Consider the following 14,458-nt stretch of genomic DNA (forward strand, 5'->3'; position numbering starts at 1 on the left):
AAATAAAGTTTGGGGCGTGGAAACACTGGCATTGTCCCTAACCACTCATTCTAACACAGCTCTGACATGTAAAACAAGTTCTGTCATGTTAGCTCAATATAAATATATGCAGCACATCCTTCCATGAAAATAAAAAGAATGGCACAATTTATTCAATTACCATCTAGTCTTAGATTATGAAAATCTACTAGAAAATAGGAAATTATTCATAGATATAGGTGACAATAAGTCATGATTATGGGTTTCTCTATCTAGGTTTTGATTGTACCTTAACCACTGTGGTATCTGAGTACCTTATGAAATTAACTCAAGCTGAAAAGGTAAACAAAAATTCTCTCTTCTCACCTCCATGTTCCACAGAGTAGGTTTTTTTTGATCCTAGGAAAGCTAGGGTGAAGAGATGAGTTTTACATTTCATCCCAAAGATACTATAGTAAACATTGTTCTCATTCCTGAACAGTTCCATTGTTCCAGACATGAAAATGGCCCTGCTATTCTCCACTATCTAACTTTCATCTCCAGCAATCTAACTTTGCAGCTGTTAGCTCCACTGGATGGGAAAAGGAGCAGCCGTTACCAGCTTGTCTCAGGAGTATATGTGCATGTGTGTATTTCTCGGTAACTGACTTGTCCTTTTCCCTACCTCCACCAGGAGATCAGCTGATAGGGAGCCTCTTTCATTGCTTCATGGTGTCCAAGAGGAGGACGACGAAGAATATGATTGTAACAGTGTGCCCCATATTCTTCACAGCGATATTATATGATAACAATCATAATGTATTTTATGCAAGATAAGTCATGTGAGGTGTCATTGGAAACATGATTTACTGAATATGATTATCCTATTTGTATGCATGTACAACTTTTGTATCTGAAGTTAGGAAAATTGACTATGCATCTGTATTACAAACGTGGGTATACCTGGATAATGCCCACTAGGCAAAAGGCTCTCAGTCTATATGGCTGGCTGGGAAGGGCCCATTCCAGTTAATTAGCCATTAGGAGAAAACAATAGGCCTTAGAAGAAGCTTATTTCCCACGGGGGAGCCTTCCTGAGAACACTGCAGACAGCCTCGGACTCACGGCTGCTGTGACACTATAGGAACATGTGACCAGGTCACCTGGTGCTGGACTCCATCTTGGGATATCAGTGTTTTTCCACTGACTGGTGTGGGAACCAAGCTTTGAAAGAATGGGTTCCCACTAGATGCAAAGGCTATTTAAGGCAGGGGAGTGACATCATCATGGTTCTTCACTGACTCCCCACCCAAAGAGACTTCTGGAAACACCTGAGTAACAAAGATTGAACTGGGGGAAAGTGCTGAGCTCAGGCTAAAGGGATTTTTAGCCTGTGAATGGAACACCTGGGGACTCCAGGTTATAAGTTAGTGCAGCTTGCCCCTTAAGAATCTGCAGCCTGTTTGTATCATCATTTAGGGTGAGGATTTGCTATTCATATCGGATCTATGTAGTATATTAACCGTAGTTTGCATGTTTTGTTTATTTAAGAACACAACAACAGCCATACTGGGTTAGACCAAAGGTCCATCTAGCCCAGTATCCTGTCTTCTGACAGTGGCAAATGCCAGGTGCCTTTAATTTCATTTGGTGACACCTAATTCTTGTGTTATGAGAAGGAGTAAATAATACTTTCTTATTTACTTTCTCCACACCAGTCATGATTTTATAGACCTCTATAATATCCCCCCTTAGTCGTCTCTTTTCCAAGCTGAAAAGACCCAGTCTTATTATGCTCTCCTCATACTTAAGCCATTCCATACCCCTAAATTTTTGTTGCCATTTGCTGAACCTTTTCCAATTCCAATATATCTTTTTTGAGATGTGGCGACCACATCTGCATGCAGTATTCAAGATGTGGGTGTACCATGGATTTATACAGAGGAAATATGATATTTTTTGTTTATTACCCATCCCTTTCTGAATGATTCACAACATTCTGTTTGCTTTTTTGATTGCTGCTACACACTGAGTGGATGTTTTCAGAGAACTATCCACAATGACTCCAGATCTGTTTCTTGAGTGGTAACAACTAATTTAGACCCCATCATTTTATATGTATAGTTGGGATTATGTTTTCCAATGTGCATTACTTTGCATTTATCAACACTGAATTTCATCTGCCCATTTTGTTGCCCAGGCACTAAGTTTTGAGAGACCCTTTTGTAGCTTTTCGCAGTCTGCCTTGGACTTTACTATCTTGAGTAGTTTTATATCATCTGCAAATTTTGCCACCTCACTGTTTACCCCTTTTTCCAAGTCATTTATGAATACATTGAACAGGATTGGTCCCTGTACAGACCCCAGGGGGACACCACTATTTACCTCTTCCATTCTGAAAACTGACCACTTATTCATACCCTTTGTTTCCTATCTTTTAATCAGTTATCAATCCATAAGAGGACCTTCCTTGTTATCCCATGACAGCTTACCTTGCTTAAGAGCCTTTGGTGAGGGACCTTGTGAAAGACTTTCTGAAAATCGAAGTACACTATATCCACTGGATCCCCCTTGTTCACATGCTTGTTGACCTCCTCAAAGAATTCTAGTAGATTGGTAAGGCATGATTTTCCTTTACAAAAATCATGTTGACTCTTCCCCAACAAATTATGTTTCTCTATATGTCTGACAATTTTGTTCTTTACTATAGTTTCAACCAGTTTGCCCAGTACTGAAGTCAGGCTTACCAGCCTGTAATTGCCAGGGTCACCTCTGGAGCCCTTTTTAAAAATTGGCATCACATTAGCTATCCTTAGTCATTTGGTACAGAAGCTGATTTAAATGATAGGTTACAGAATACGGTTAGTAGTTCTGCAATTTCATATTTGAGCTCCTTCAGAACTCTTGGGTGAATATCATCTGGTCCTGGTGACTTATTACTGTTTAGTTTATCAATTTATTCCAAAACCTCCTCTAAGGACACCTCAATCTGGGACAGTTCCTCAGATCTGCCACCTAAAAAGAATGGCTCAAGTGTGGGAATCTCCCTCACATTCTCAGCCGTGAAGATCGATGCAAAGAATTCATTTAGTTTCTCCGCAATGGTCTTATCGTCCTTGAGTGCTCCTTTAGCATCTCGAGCGTCCAGTGGCCCCACTGGTAGTTTAGCAGGCTTCCTGCTTCTAATGTACTTAAAAAAAATTTGCTATTACTTTTTGAGTCTTTGGCTAGCTGTTCTTCAAATTATTTTTTGGCCTTCCTAATTACATTTTTACACTTCATTTGCTAGAGCTTATGCTTCTTTCTATTGTCTTCACTAGGATTTAACTTCCACTTTTTAAAGGATGCCTTTTTGCCTCTCACTGCTTCTTTTACTTTGTTGTTTAGCCACAGTGGCACTTTTTTGGTTCTCTATGTTTTTAATTTGGGGTATACATTTAAATTGAGCCTCTATTATGGTGTCTTTAAAAAATTTCCCTGCAGCTTGCAGGGATTTCACTTTTTGCACTGTACCTTTTAGTTTCTATTTAACTAACGTCCTCATTTTACTGTAGTTCTGAAATTAAATGCTAGTGTTGGGCTGCTATGGTTTTTCCCCACTACAGGGATGTTAAATTTAATTACATTACTGTCACTATTGCCAAGCGGTCCAGGACTATTCACCTCTTAGATCAGATCCCGTGCTCCATTTAGGACTAAATCAAGAATTGCCTCTCCTTTTGTGGGTTCCAGGACTAGCTGCTCCAAGAAGCAATCATTTAAGGTGTCAAGAAACTTTATCTCTGCCTCCCGTTCTGAGGTGACATGTACCCAGTTAAGATGGGGATATTTGAAATCCCCCATTGTTATTAATTATTAATTATTATTATTATTGAGTTTTTTATTTACATAGCCTTTCTAATCTCCCTGAGCATTTCACAGTCACTATCACCATCATGGTCAGGTGGTCAGTAATATACTCCTACTGCTATATTCTTATTATTAGAGCATGGAATTACTATCCATAGAGATTCGATGGTACAGTTTGGTTCATTTAAGATTTTTACCTCATTTGATTCTATTCTTTTTTTCACATATAGTTCCACTCCCCCACCAGCACGACCTGTTCTCTCCTCCTGATATATTTTGTACCTCGATATTACTGTGTCCCATTGATTATCCCCTCTCCACCAAGTTTCTGTGTTGCCTATTATATCAATATTCTCATTTAACACGAGGCACTCTAGTTCACCCATATTATTTCGACTTCTAGTATTGGTACATAAGCACTTTAAAAATGTGTCAATTTTCAGCTGTCTGCCATTACATGATGTAATTGAATGGGACTTTTTTTCATTTGACTGTTTCTCATCAGATCCTGCTACCTATATTCTATCATCTTCCATCCTCTCCTCCTTACTAGGACATAGAGAATCTCCATTAATAGATCCTCCCCTAAGGGATGTCTCTGTCTGAACCATGTGCTCCTCCTCACTTGTAGGCTTTACCTTCAGCCCTTAGTTTAAAATCTACTCTATGACCTTTTTAATTTTAAGTGCCAGCAATCTGGTTCCATTTTGGTTAAGGTGGAGCCCATCCTTCCTGTATAAGCTCCCCCTTTCCCAAAAGTTTCCCCAGTTGCTAATAAATCTTAACCCCTGCTCCCTACACCATCATCTCATCCACACATTGAGACCCTGCAGTTCTTCCTGTGGAACTGGAAGCATTTCAGAGATTACCTAGGAAATATGGTAGCAATCTGTTTTGATCTGTTAACTATCCCATATAATCACGTAAAGACTATCTTTTAGAGTTAATAAACTTGCTTTTGCTTGGTCTAAAACCAGTTTGTGGGAGTCATAACTCAGGGCAGAAAGCTGTATATTCTTCTTCACACTGAGGGAGGAGGTGAATTTTATGAGCTTATGCTGTACAGTTCCCTGTGCAGCATAAGACGGTTTAAGTCTGGGTTTACACTCCAGTTTGGAGTGTGGGGGAGAGGTGTGCCTGAGTCGCTGGGAAGTTCCTTAGCGGGACCCTTTCCATGCAGAGCTGATCACAACATTTGCATGTAACTGAAGCTGGGTGTGTCCCTATCTGTAAGTAGGTTGGTCACAGAAGTACAGTGTACAGGCTGGTGGGTCAGGGGGGTTCAGTCATAACCCAGTGCAGGTGGTACCCTGGGGGGAACCCATCACAATGATATCTTCCCGTCCCACGCTTGGGTGGTGCAGTCAGTAATAAGGGAAGTAAAAAGAATGGTGGGGATTAAAGATGAACCCTATGTATTCCAATATTAAAATAAGCAGAATTAAAACTTCGCTGATTTTTTTCTTGGTAGTGGGGGGCAGATCCCATTGCTGCAGGTTTCCTTAACTCTCATTCATGTCTGGGGGAGAGAGGATATTGCCACTGAAGTCACTGAATAATGGTACAGATGACAGTTTCCCATTCCTCTATCTCCTTTCGGTGACCAGCTGCAAGGAGGGGGAGCAGGCAAAGCCAAAGCCCAAGGGCTTCAACACTGGGCAGGGGGGCCTGCAACCTGGGCCCTGCCTCCCAGGGCTGAGGCTGAAACCTGACTCCTGCCACTCATGGCTGAAACACTTGGGCTTCAGTCCCAGGCAGCGGGGATCAGGCTTCAGCTTCAGCCCTGGGCTCTAGCAAGTCTAATCCCAGCCATGATGACCCCATTAAAACAGGGTCGCAACCCACTTTGGGGTCCCGACCCACAGTTTGAGAATCCGTGCAGATAGATAGAGATAGACACTCCTACTAGTACTTTTGTTTTTTCAAAATAAGTTGGGATGAGAGAACAGCTAAATGTCAGTGAATTTATCTATAAGTCAAATATTACCAAAAATGTATTTTGCCAACAAATTTTGGCAGTGTTCATCTTCTTTGGCTTGATGCGTCAGCAAGCAATCATCATCAGACTTCAGCTATTTGAAACTAAAAGGGAAAACACACTTTGTTGGGGACTACATCACTAGGAGACTAGTCACATCTTTACCCATTTTGCACAGTGTTAGTATACTCAGTTTGTAAGGCAATATTGCAATAACAGTTATGTTACCTGTTTGTCCTACAGTATTCTTTTACAATTATAACCTAGCTAATAAAGTATGCTATAACAGGGTGTCATATTCTGAGATCGTGCATGGAAAAGCAAAGCTCTTCTGCTCACATATTGGTATCAGGTACTAGCACTCCCTAGATTAATGCAGTCACTACTCATAACAACCTGAGGTCAGATCAGATGGATCCTACTATACCAGGAGCATAAAACAATTTGTCTTTCCCCCCTAACACAGAGGGAGATAGGAGCAGGGACAGGAGTTTGGCAGAAAATGAAACCCTCAGAACAGCCTAGCTCAGAAGAAAGTTTGGGTTGAGGTTTATGTTGTATTATTTATCTTAGCAATAAAGATAACTCCTTTGCATGGGTTAAGTTTAGCCTACTATCCAGTATACTGTGTTAGGAACAGGGTAAATCCACTTACCTACATATGTTTAAACATATATAGACACATTAAACTTAACCAAACATAAGTACAGCAAACGCATGGCCACAAAACCTCATACTCTTTCTCAAGTGCTGTACATGTTTAAATAAAATGTACATTTAGAAGGTTTGATGAACATAATATACAGTAGTTCCTTAGACTAGAAAATTTTGCAGGAAAATGTTAAGTAGTTCCTTAGACAGACTAGAGAGTTTTGCAGGAAAACGTTAAGATCTTGGACTCCAAAATACTTTGGATTTGCAGTAATTGCAAATCAACATGTTTCGCTATGATAGTGGTTGTTACATTTGTAATATAAAGACTAGCTCTCTAAAACATATTAATGCTAGCTTTTAAAATTAAGACAAAATTATTTATACAGGAAAGAATATTAAAAACACTGGAATAATTGATGAATATTGTACATGAACAAAACTTGTCCAAAGAAAAAAAATCATAAGCATAACGGGCACCAAAGACAGAGTAATTATTCTACAACACCGTTGTACAAATGATTGTAAAACACAGATTTCTCAAACTACAACACTTAATTCCTAAATACACTAGCCATTTTGCTACTCTTTCCTGAAATACTTCTTTCCTGAACATGAAAAAATCATTATTATGAGGCCTGAACCAAAGGCTGTGAACCAAAGTCAGGCCATGTATTAAAGTAAATGCTTACAAGTTCACTGTTCTGTACATGAACTTGGCAAAGTTGTTGCTAGTGTACTAGGCACTAGATATTTACGTAAACACATTTTAGAAAGCTAGTGCAAATACACCCCAATCTAGAACAAGATAAGATGGTTTGACAGAACAATGAATAGGCAAGTTTTGTTCGAGATATCAGGAACAAGAGGAGGTAAACAAATGTCATGAAACATGTAAGTTGTTCATCCCAGTTATTTGTTTTAGTCTATAAATGTTGGGTGCCTTGCCATAACCCTTTGGGTGGTTGAGGGGACAGCAAAGCCTCCCACTGCTGACTGAGCTGCTTCTTGCCACAGGGCACTCATGTGGTAACGTACTTGTGCAAGTCATTAGGACTGTGCTTTGAAGGCAACAAACCTGGCCAAATGCCGTTGTCACCAATTCATGCCTCACCTTTCTCTATGAGTAACATCAAGGTCTGCTAAATTAGTAGGCTGCATTCTCTGATAGTGCTGATAACACCAAAGCTCCAAAAACAAAAGCACTGAGAAACTGTAACACCTCAGCAGCCTTGACAGCATTCTACAATCTGAAGCACTGTAGTTTGGAATTCTAACTTCTTATTTTATATGAGAAGAGAGTCAAGATTATTTTCCTAAATCTGACACCAGAAACGAAAACCTGACATTCTTACCCTGTGAATAAGTACTAATCAACAAATGTTATGTAATATTGCCAAGTTACAGAGCAACGGGTCCCTCAAGTGTGGATTTTTTACACCCCTGAGAACGTAGCTATGTTGATATAAGTTCCCAGTCTAAACCAGCCCTGAGTCAGTTCTCTATTACGTATTACTTGGCATGTGATATTTTCTTACAAGCTCTGAATAATATTCACAAATTTCTGAGGAATTCCATAGTGGCACAGCAGACTCCATAAGATTGTTCTATCCACTGTATCAAAGACTTTTTGGAAATCTATTAAATTCGTGTAAAGCCATGATTGCCATACAATCAACAGTTCTATTGTTGGATCATATTAAAGAAGTTCTGTATTAAAATCATAAAGGAGTTTGATTTCCCATAGTTTAAATTCCAGGGTATTACTAATTAAGAGGGAGGTCTCTTGGTTTTTGGCTGCTAATTGTGTTAGCACAGGAGCTAGCAAACAGAGCTGTAAACAGGGGAGTTTGAGTGGGAGTTCTGTTGGAGGAGAAGGTATTTGTGTGTGTGTTTGGTTTTGTATTGTTAGTATCTGTATGTGTAGGGGCTTTGTGCTGGGAGAGAAGCTGAGCCCTGATTAGGGGGCGGGGCTTCACTGACTGGGGGTCCTATAAAGGTAGCAGCCAGTCAGGCAGCAGCACAGGAGCTAGCGAACAGAGCTGTAAACAGGGGAGTTTGAGTGGGAGTTTGAAAGGGGAGTTTGTCTTGTGGTGCTTGTGTGGGGTTTGGTTTTGCTGTGGGTGGTGGTGTTTTGGTGTGGTTTGTGTTTCCCAGATTAACAGGATTTAGGTGGGAAGGCTATGACAGATTCAGAGGTGGCAGTGGGAGTGACCCATGTAGCAGATGACACAATGAAGATGACTGGATGTGGAAGCTGTGGTATGTACATGATCCTGGAGGGGGCACCTGGTAAGAGTTTTCTCTGCATGAAATGCCGTCTGATAGAGCTGATGGAGGAAAAGATCAGAGGTTTGGAGATGCAGGTGGAAAGTCTGGTAGAGTTTAGGAAGGGGTTTGAGCAGATTATGGAGCAAAGACATGAGGTATCTGAAGGGAAAAGCTCAGACTTGCAGATGGAAGCAGGACTAGGGAATTCTGAGGGGAGACTGGGTGAGGAAAGTGGTCAGTGGAAGCATGTGACTAAAAGAACTAGGCAGAGGAAAAGACGGGCTAGTGAAGGAGAAATAGAGCTTCAGAATAGGTTTGCAGAGTTGGAAAATGAAGAAGGGGCTCAGCAGGTAGTCACTGAAGGTGATAGGGCAAGGAAGAAGAGAAAAGTGGTTAGTCCTATAGGAAAAGGGGAAGAGTTAATGGAGATTACACCAAATATGAGCCCCAGGAGGATACAGGATGGGTTAAAAAGGATTACACGGGAGAATGGGAATGGAAAGAACTTGCAGCCAGAGGGAACAGGGGATAGACTGGAGAATAGCACCGTCACTAGGAAAAGGCAGGTCTATGTGATTGGGGACTCTTTACTGAGAAGAATAGATAGGCCTGTAACCAGAGCTGATCCAGAAAATAGGAGGGTGTGCTGTCTTCCAGGTGCTAAGATACGGGATGTAGACCTGAGGTTCAAAAGAATTCTAAAGGGAGCGGGAAAGAATCCCCTAATTATCCTTCATGTGGGAACAAATGATACGGCTAGATTCTCGCTGGAAAGTATTAAGGGAGACTATGCTAGGCTGGGGAGGACGCTTAAGGAAATTGAGGCTCAGGTGATCTTTAGTGGGATTCTGCCTGTTCCTAGAGAAGGGCAACAAAGGTGTGACAAGATTATGACTATCAATAGATGGCTTAGGCAGTGGTGCTATAAGGAGGGCTTTGGGATGTATGGCCGCTGGGAGGCATTCATGGATAGAGGACAGTTCTCTCGGGATGGACTTCATCTGAGTAGGGAAGGAAATAGACTTCTAGGATGGAGGCTGGCACAACTGATTAAGAGAGCTTTAAACTAGGAATTTGGGGGAGATGGTTGGGAGATGTCCAGGTAATCTCCACGCCAGAATTTAGCATAGAGTGGAAAGAAAATGAAGTAAGAATGGATACAGCTGTAGGTAGGAGGAAGGGCAGTGTAGATACAAGTCTAATAGGTTATACTGGTAGTAAAATAACCGTGCCTAATAGGGTACAGAATGTGAGTGAGGCCAAACAGCAAAAATTAAGATGTTTGTACACTAATGCAAGGAGCCTAGGTAACAAAATGGAGGAACTAGAGTTACTGGTGCAGGAAGTGAAACCAGATATTATAGGTATAACAGAGACCTGGTGGAATAGTAGTCATGACTGGGCTACAGGTATTGAAGGGTATGTGCTGTTTAGGAAAGACCGAAATAAAGGTAAAGGTGGTGGAGTAGCATTGTATATCAATGATGAGATAGAATGTAAAGAAATAAGAAGCGATGAAATGGATATGACTGAGTCTGTCTGGGCAACAATTAAATTGGGGAAGAAAACTATTAGAGCCTCCCCTGGGATAGTGCTTGGGGTGTGCTATAGACCGCCGGGATCTAATTTGGATATGGATAGAGCCCTTTTTAATGTTTTTAATAAAGTAAATACTAATGGAAACTGTGTGATCATGGGAGACTTTAACTTCCCAGATATAGACTGGAGGACGAGTGCTAGTAATAATAATAGGGCTCAGATTTTCCTAGATGCGATAGCTGATGGATTCCTTCAGCAAGTAGTTGCTGAACCAACTAGAGGGGATGCCATTTTAGATTTGGTCTTGGTGAGTAATGAGGACCTCATAGAGGAAATGGTTGTAGGGGATAATCTTGGCTCAAGTGATCATGAGCTAATTCAGTTCAAACTGAATGGAAGGATTAACAAATATAAATCTGCAACTAGGGTTTTTGATTTCAAAAGGGCTGACTTTCAAAAATTAAGGAAATTAGTTAGGGAAGTGGATTGGACTGAAGAATTTATGGGTTTAAAGGTAGAGGAGGCCTGGGATTATTTTAAATTAAAGCTGCAGAAGCTATCGGAAGCCTGCATCCCAAGAAAGGGGAAAAAATTCATAGGCAGGAGTTGTAGACCAAGCTGGATGAGCAAGCATCTTAGAGAGGTAATTAAGAAAAAGCAGAAAGCATATAGGGAGTGGAAGAAGGGAGGGATCAGTAAGGAAAGCTACCTTATTGAGGTCAGAATATGTAGGGATAAAGTGAGACAGGCTAAAAGTCAAGTAGAGTTGGACCTTGCAAAGGGAATTAAAACCAATAGTAAAAGGTTCTATAGTCATATAAATAGGAAGAAAACAAAGAAAGAAGAAGTGGGACCGCTAAAAACTGAGGATGGAGTGGAGGTCAAGGATAATCTAGGCATGGCCCAATATCTAAACAAATACTTTGCCTCAGTCTTTAAGACTAAAGAGGATCTTAGGGATAATGGTAGCATGATAAATGGGAATGAGGATATGGAGGTAGACATCACCATATCTGAGGTAGAAGCGAAACTCAAACAGCTTAATGGGACTAAATCGGGGGGCCCAGATAATCTTCATCCAAGAATATTAAAAGAATTGGCAAAAGAAATTGCAAGCCCATTAGCAAGAATTTTTAATGAATCTGTAAACTCAGGGGTTGTACCGTATGATTGGAGAATTGCTAACATAGTTCCTATTTTTAAGAAAGGGAAAAAAAGTGATCCAAGTAATTATAGGCCTGTTAGTTTGACATCTGTAGTATGCAAGGTCTTGGAAAAAATTTTGAAGGAGAAGGTAGTTAAGGACATTGAAGTCAATGGTAAATGGGACAAAATACAACATGGTTTTACAAAAGGTAGATCGTGCCAAACCAACCTGATCTCCTTCTTTGAGAGAGTAACAGATTTTTTAGATAAAGGAAACGCAGTGGATCTAATTTACTTAGATTTTAGTAAGGCGTTTGATACTGTGCCACATGGGGAATTATTAGTTAAATTGGATAAGATGGGCATCAATAGGAAAATTGAAAGGTGGATAGGGAATTGGTTAAAGGGGAGACTACAACGGGTCCTACTGAAAGGTGAACTGTCAAGTTGGAGGGAGGTTACCAGTGGAGTTCCTCAAGGATCAGTTTTGGGACCAATCTTATTTAATCTTTTTATTACTGACCTGGGCACAAAAAGTGGGAGTGTGCTAATAAAGTTTGCAGATGATACAAAGCTGGGAGGTATTGCTAATTTAGAGAAGGACAGGGATACCCTACAGGAGGATCTGGATGACCTTGTAAACTGGAGTAATAGGAATAGGATAAAATTTAATAGTGAGAAGTGTAAGGTCATGCATTTAGGGATTAATAACAAGAATTTTAGTTATAAGCTAGGGACGCATCAACTAGAAGTAACAGAGGAGGAAAAGGACCTTGGAGTATTGGTTGATCATAGGATGACTATGAGCTGCCAATGTGATATGGCTGTGAAAAAAGCTAATGTCGTCTTGGGATGCATCAGGAGAGGTATTTCCAGTAGAGATAAGGAGGTTTTAGTACCGTTATATAAGGCACTGGTGAGACCTCACCTGGAATATTGTGTGCAGTTCTGGTCTCCCATGTTTAAGAAGGATGAATTCAAACTGGAACAGGTACAGAGAAGGGCTACTAGGATGATCCGAGGAATGGAAAACTTGTCTTATGAAAGGAGACTCAGGGAGTTTGGCTTGTTTAGCCTAACTAAAAGAAGGTTGAGGGGAGATATGATTGCTCTCTATAAATATATCAGAGGGATAAATACCAGAGAGGGAGAGGAATTATTTAAACTCAGTACCAATGTGGACACAAGAACAAATGGATATAAACTGGCCACTAGGAAATTTAGATTAGAAATTAGACGAAGGTTTCTAACCATCAGAGGAGTGAAGTTTTGGAATAGCCTTCCGAGGGAAGTGGTGGGGGCAAAAGATCTATCTTGCTTTAAGATTAAACTCGATAAGTTTATGGAGGAGATGGTATGATGGGATAACATGGTTTTGGTAATTAAATATTCATGGTAAATAGGCCCAATGGCCTGTGATGGGTTTTTAGATGGGGTAAGATCCAAGTTACCCGGGAAAGAATTTTCTGTAGTATCTGGCTGATGAATCTTGCCCATATGCTCAGGGTTTAGCTGATCGCCATATTTGGGGTCGGGAAGGAATTTTCCTCCAGGGCAGATTGGAAGGCCCTGGAGGTTTTTCGCCTTCCTCTGTAGCATGGGGCACGGGTCACTTGCTGGAGGATTCTCTGCTCCTTGAGGTCTTCAAACTACAATTTGAGGACTTCAATAGCATAGATATAGGTGTGAGGTCTTTTTTAGGAGTGGTGGGTGAAATTCTGTGGCCTGCATTGTGCAGGAGGTCAGACTAGATGATCATAATGGTCCCTTCTGGCCTAAATATCTATGAATCTATGAATCTTAAGACAGAGTCTGTTCTCAAAGCAATACTTTGTAACAACAACCACTCACACAGAGAGAGACTCAAAGCAATACTTTGTAACAACAGAAACAGCACAGAGACTCTCCGCCCTTTGGTTGTATTTATCTCACTTTGTTAACAATTGTGATTAAAATAGAGATAGAGATTGTATGTGGATGGATGATTGGTGTAGAGATCACTGACGAGGCCTAGAAAAAGATCATCCTGGTCAACATCATGGTCTCCTTAGAGAACAGGACCCTGGCCTTCTGAGAAGCCCGAGCTCGTAAGCTGGAAAAATACGCCCTTCTGGCGGACACCCTGAGAGCAAAGGGCTACAAGGTGCATATGGATGCCCTGATTGTCGGAGCCCTGGGCGCTTGGGACCCCTGCAATGAGCGTGTGCTGCGGATTTGTGGGATTGGTCGACGCTACGCACGGCTCATGCAGCGCCTCATGGTCTCGGACACCATCCGATGGTCCAGGGACATCTACATTGAACACATCATCGGCCACCGACAGTACCAGGAGGTGTAAGCCAGTATGACATCGTGCATCCACTATGGGAAAGGGACTGAGAGGCTTTTTCCATTGGACTGTATGAATTGGAACCATAAACTCACTGAACATTAAATCCCACCAAATGAGGGTAGATCCATCCCCATCATCGTATCCACCCATTATACTCCACACCTGAACATAGCCATTATATGGACAACATACCCCCATATCTCAATGTCTGTACTTTGACAGGTTAAACTTTTATCCCCAATCAGGGAGATTGCAGATTATGTATTCCTTACGCCACCCGTTCCTAAACCAAATTTTGCACCCCTTGATAATCTGTACCTTATTGCCTGATAACCAGAAACTTCTATACCTAAACTCTGTACCATTTTCTTTTTATTTCAACATTATCTTAATAAAATTATTAAATAAATGAATGATCAGGGAGGTCCCAGCCTAAGAATCCAGTGTCCATTGGCCGAAGAAGGCATCAAGTGGAAACAACCAGAGGACCCCCAGAGGGCAGAGTGGAATCCACCCAACAGCCTCAAGAATGGGAAAACCGAAGAACAAGATAACATCTGGCAGCACGGAGCCATCAGGAATGTGCCATCTGCTGATTGATTCAGCAACAGCATGATGAAGCAATTCCCATAGACTGGCACAGGAAGAAATTCCTATAAAAATGGACTCTAGAAACTGAGACCTTTGGGGTCTGATTCTGCAAACCAACTTCCAGGAGCATCAGATGAGCATCT

At 41.1% G+C, this 14,458-nt stretch overlaps 1 protein-coding gene across 6 annotated transcripts in view; it reads right to left on the reverse strand.

Moving 5' to 3' along the window:
- The window catches only part of PHKB (phosphorylase kinase regulatory subunit beta), a 209,795-nt gene that overhangs the window by 115,340 nt on the left and 79,997 nt on the right, over positions 1–14,458 (reverse strand). Inside the window, exon 2 of one of the 6 annotated variants that reach the window (XM_073307741.1) lies at positions 5,795–5,889. The exons of the other annotated variants lie outside the window; for them this stretch is intronic. Within the exon in view, the coding sequence (XP_073163842.1) occupies positions 5,795–5,833 (39 nt within the window). The 5' untranslated portion in view covers positions 5,834–5,889. The remainder of the gene's footprint in view (positions 1–5,794; positions 5,890–14,458) is intronic. 6 annotated transcript variants of the gene reach the window in all.

This window comes from Lepidochelys kempii, chromosome 12, assembly GCF_965140285.1.
Source record: "Lepidochelys kempii isolate rLepKem1 chromosome 12, rLepKem1.hap1, whole genome shotgun sequence".
NCBI lineage: Eukaryota > Metazoa > Chordata > Testudines > Cheloniidae > Lepidochelys > Lepidochelys kempii.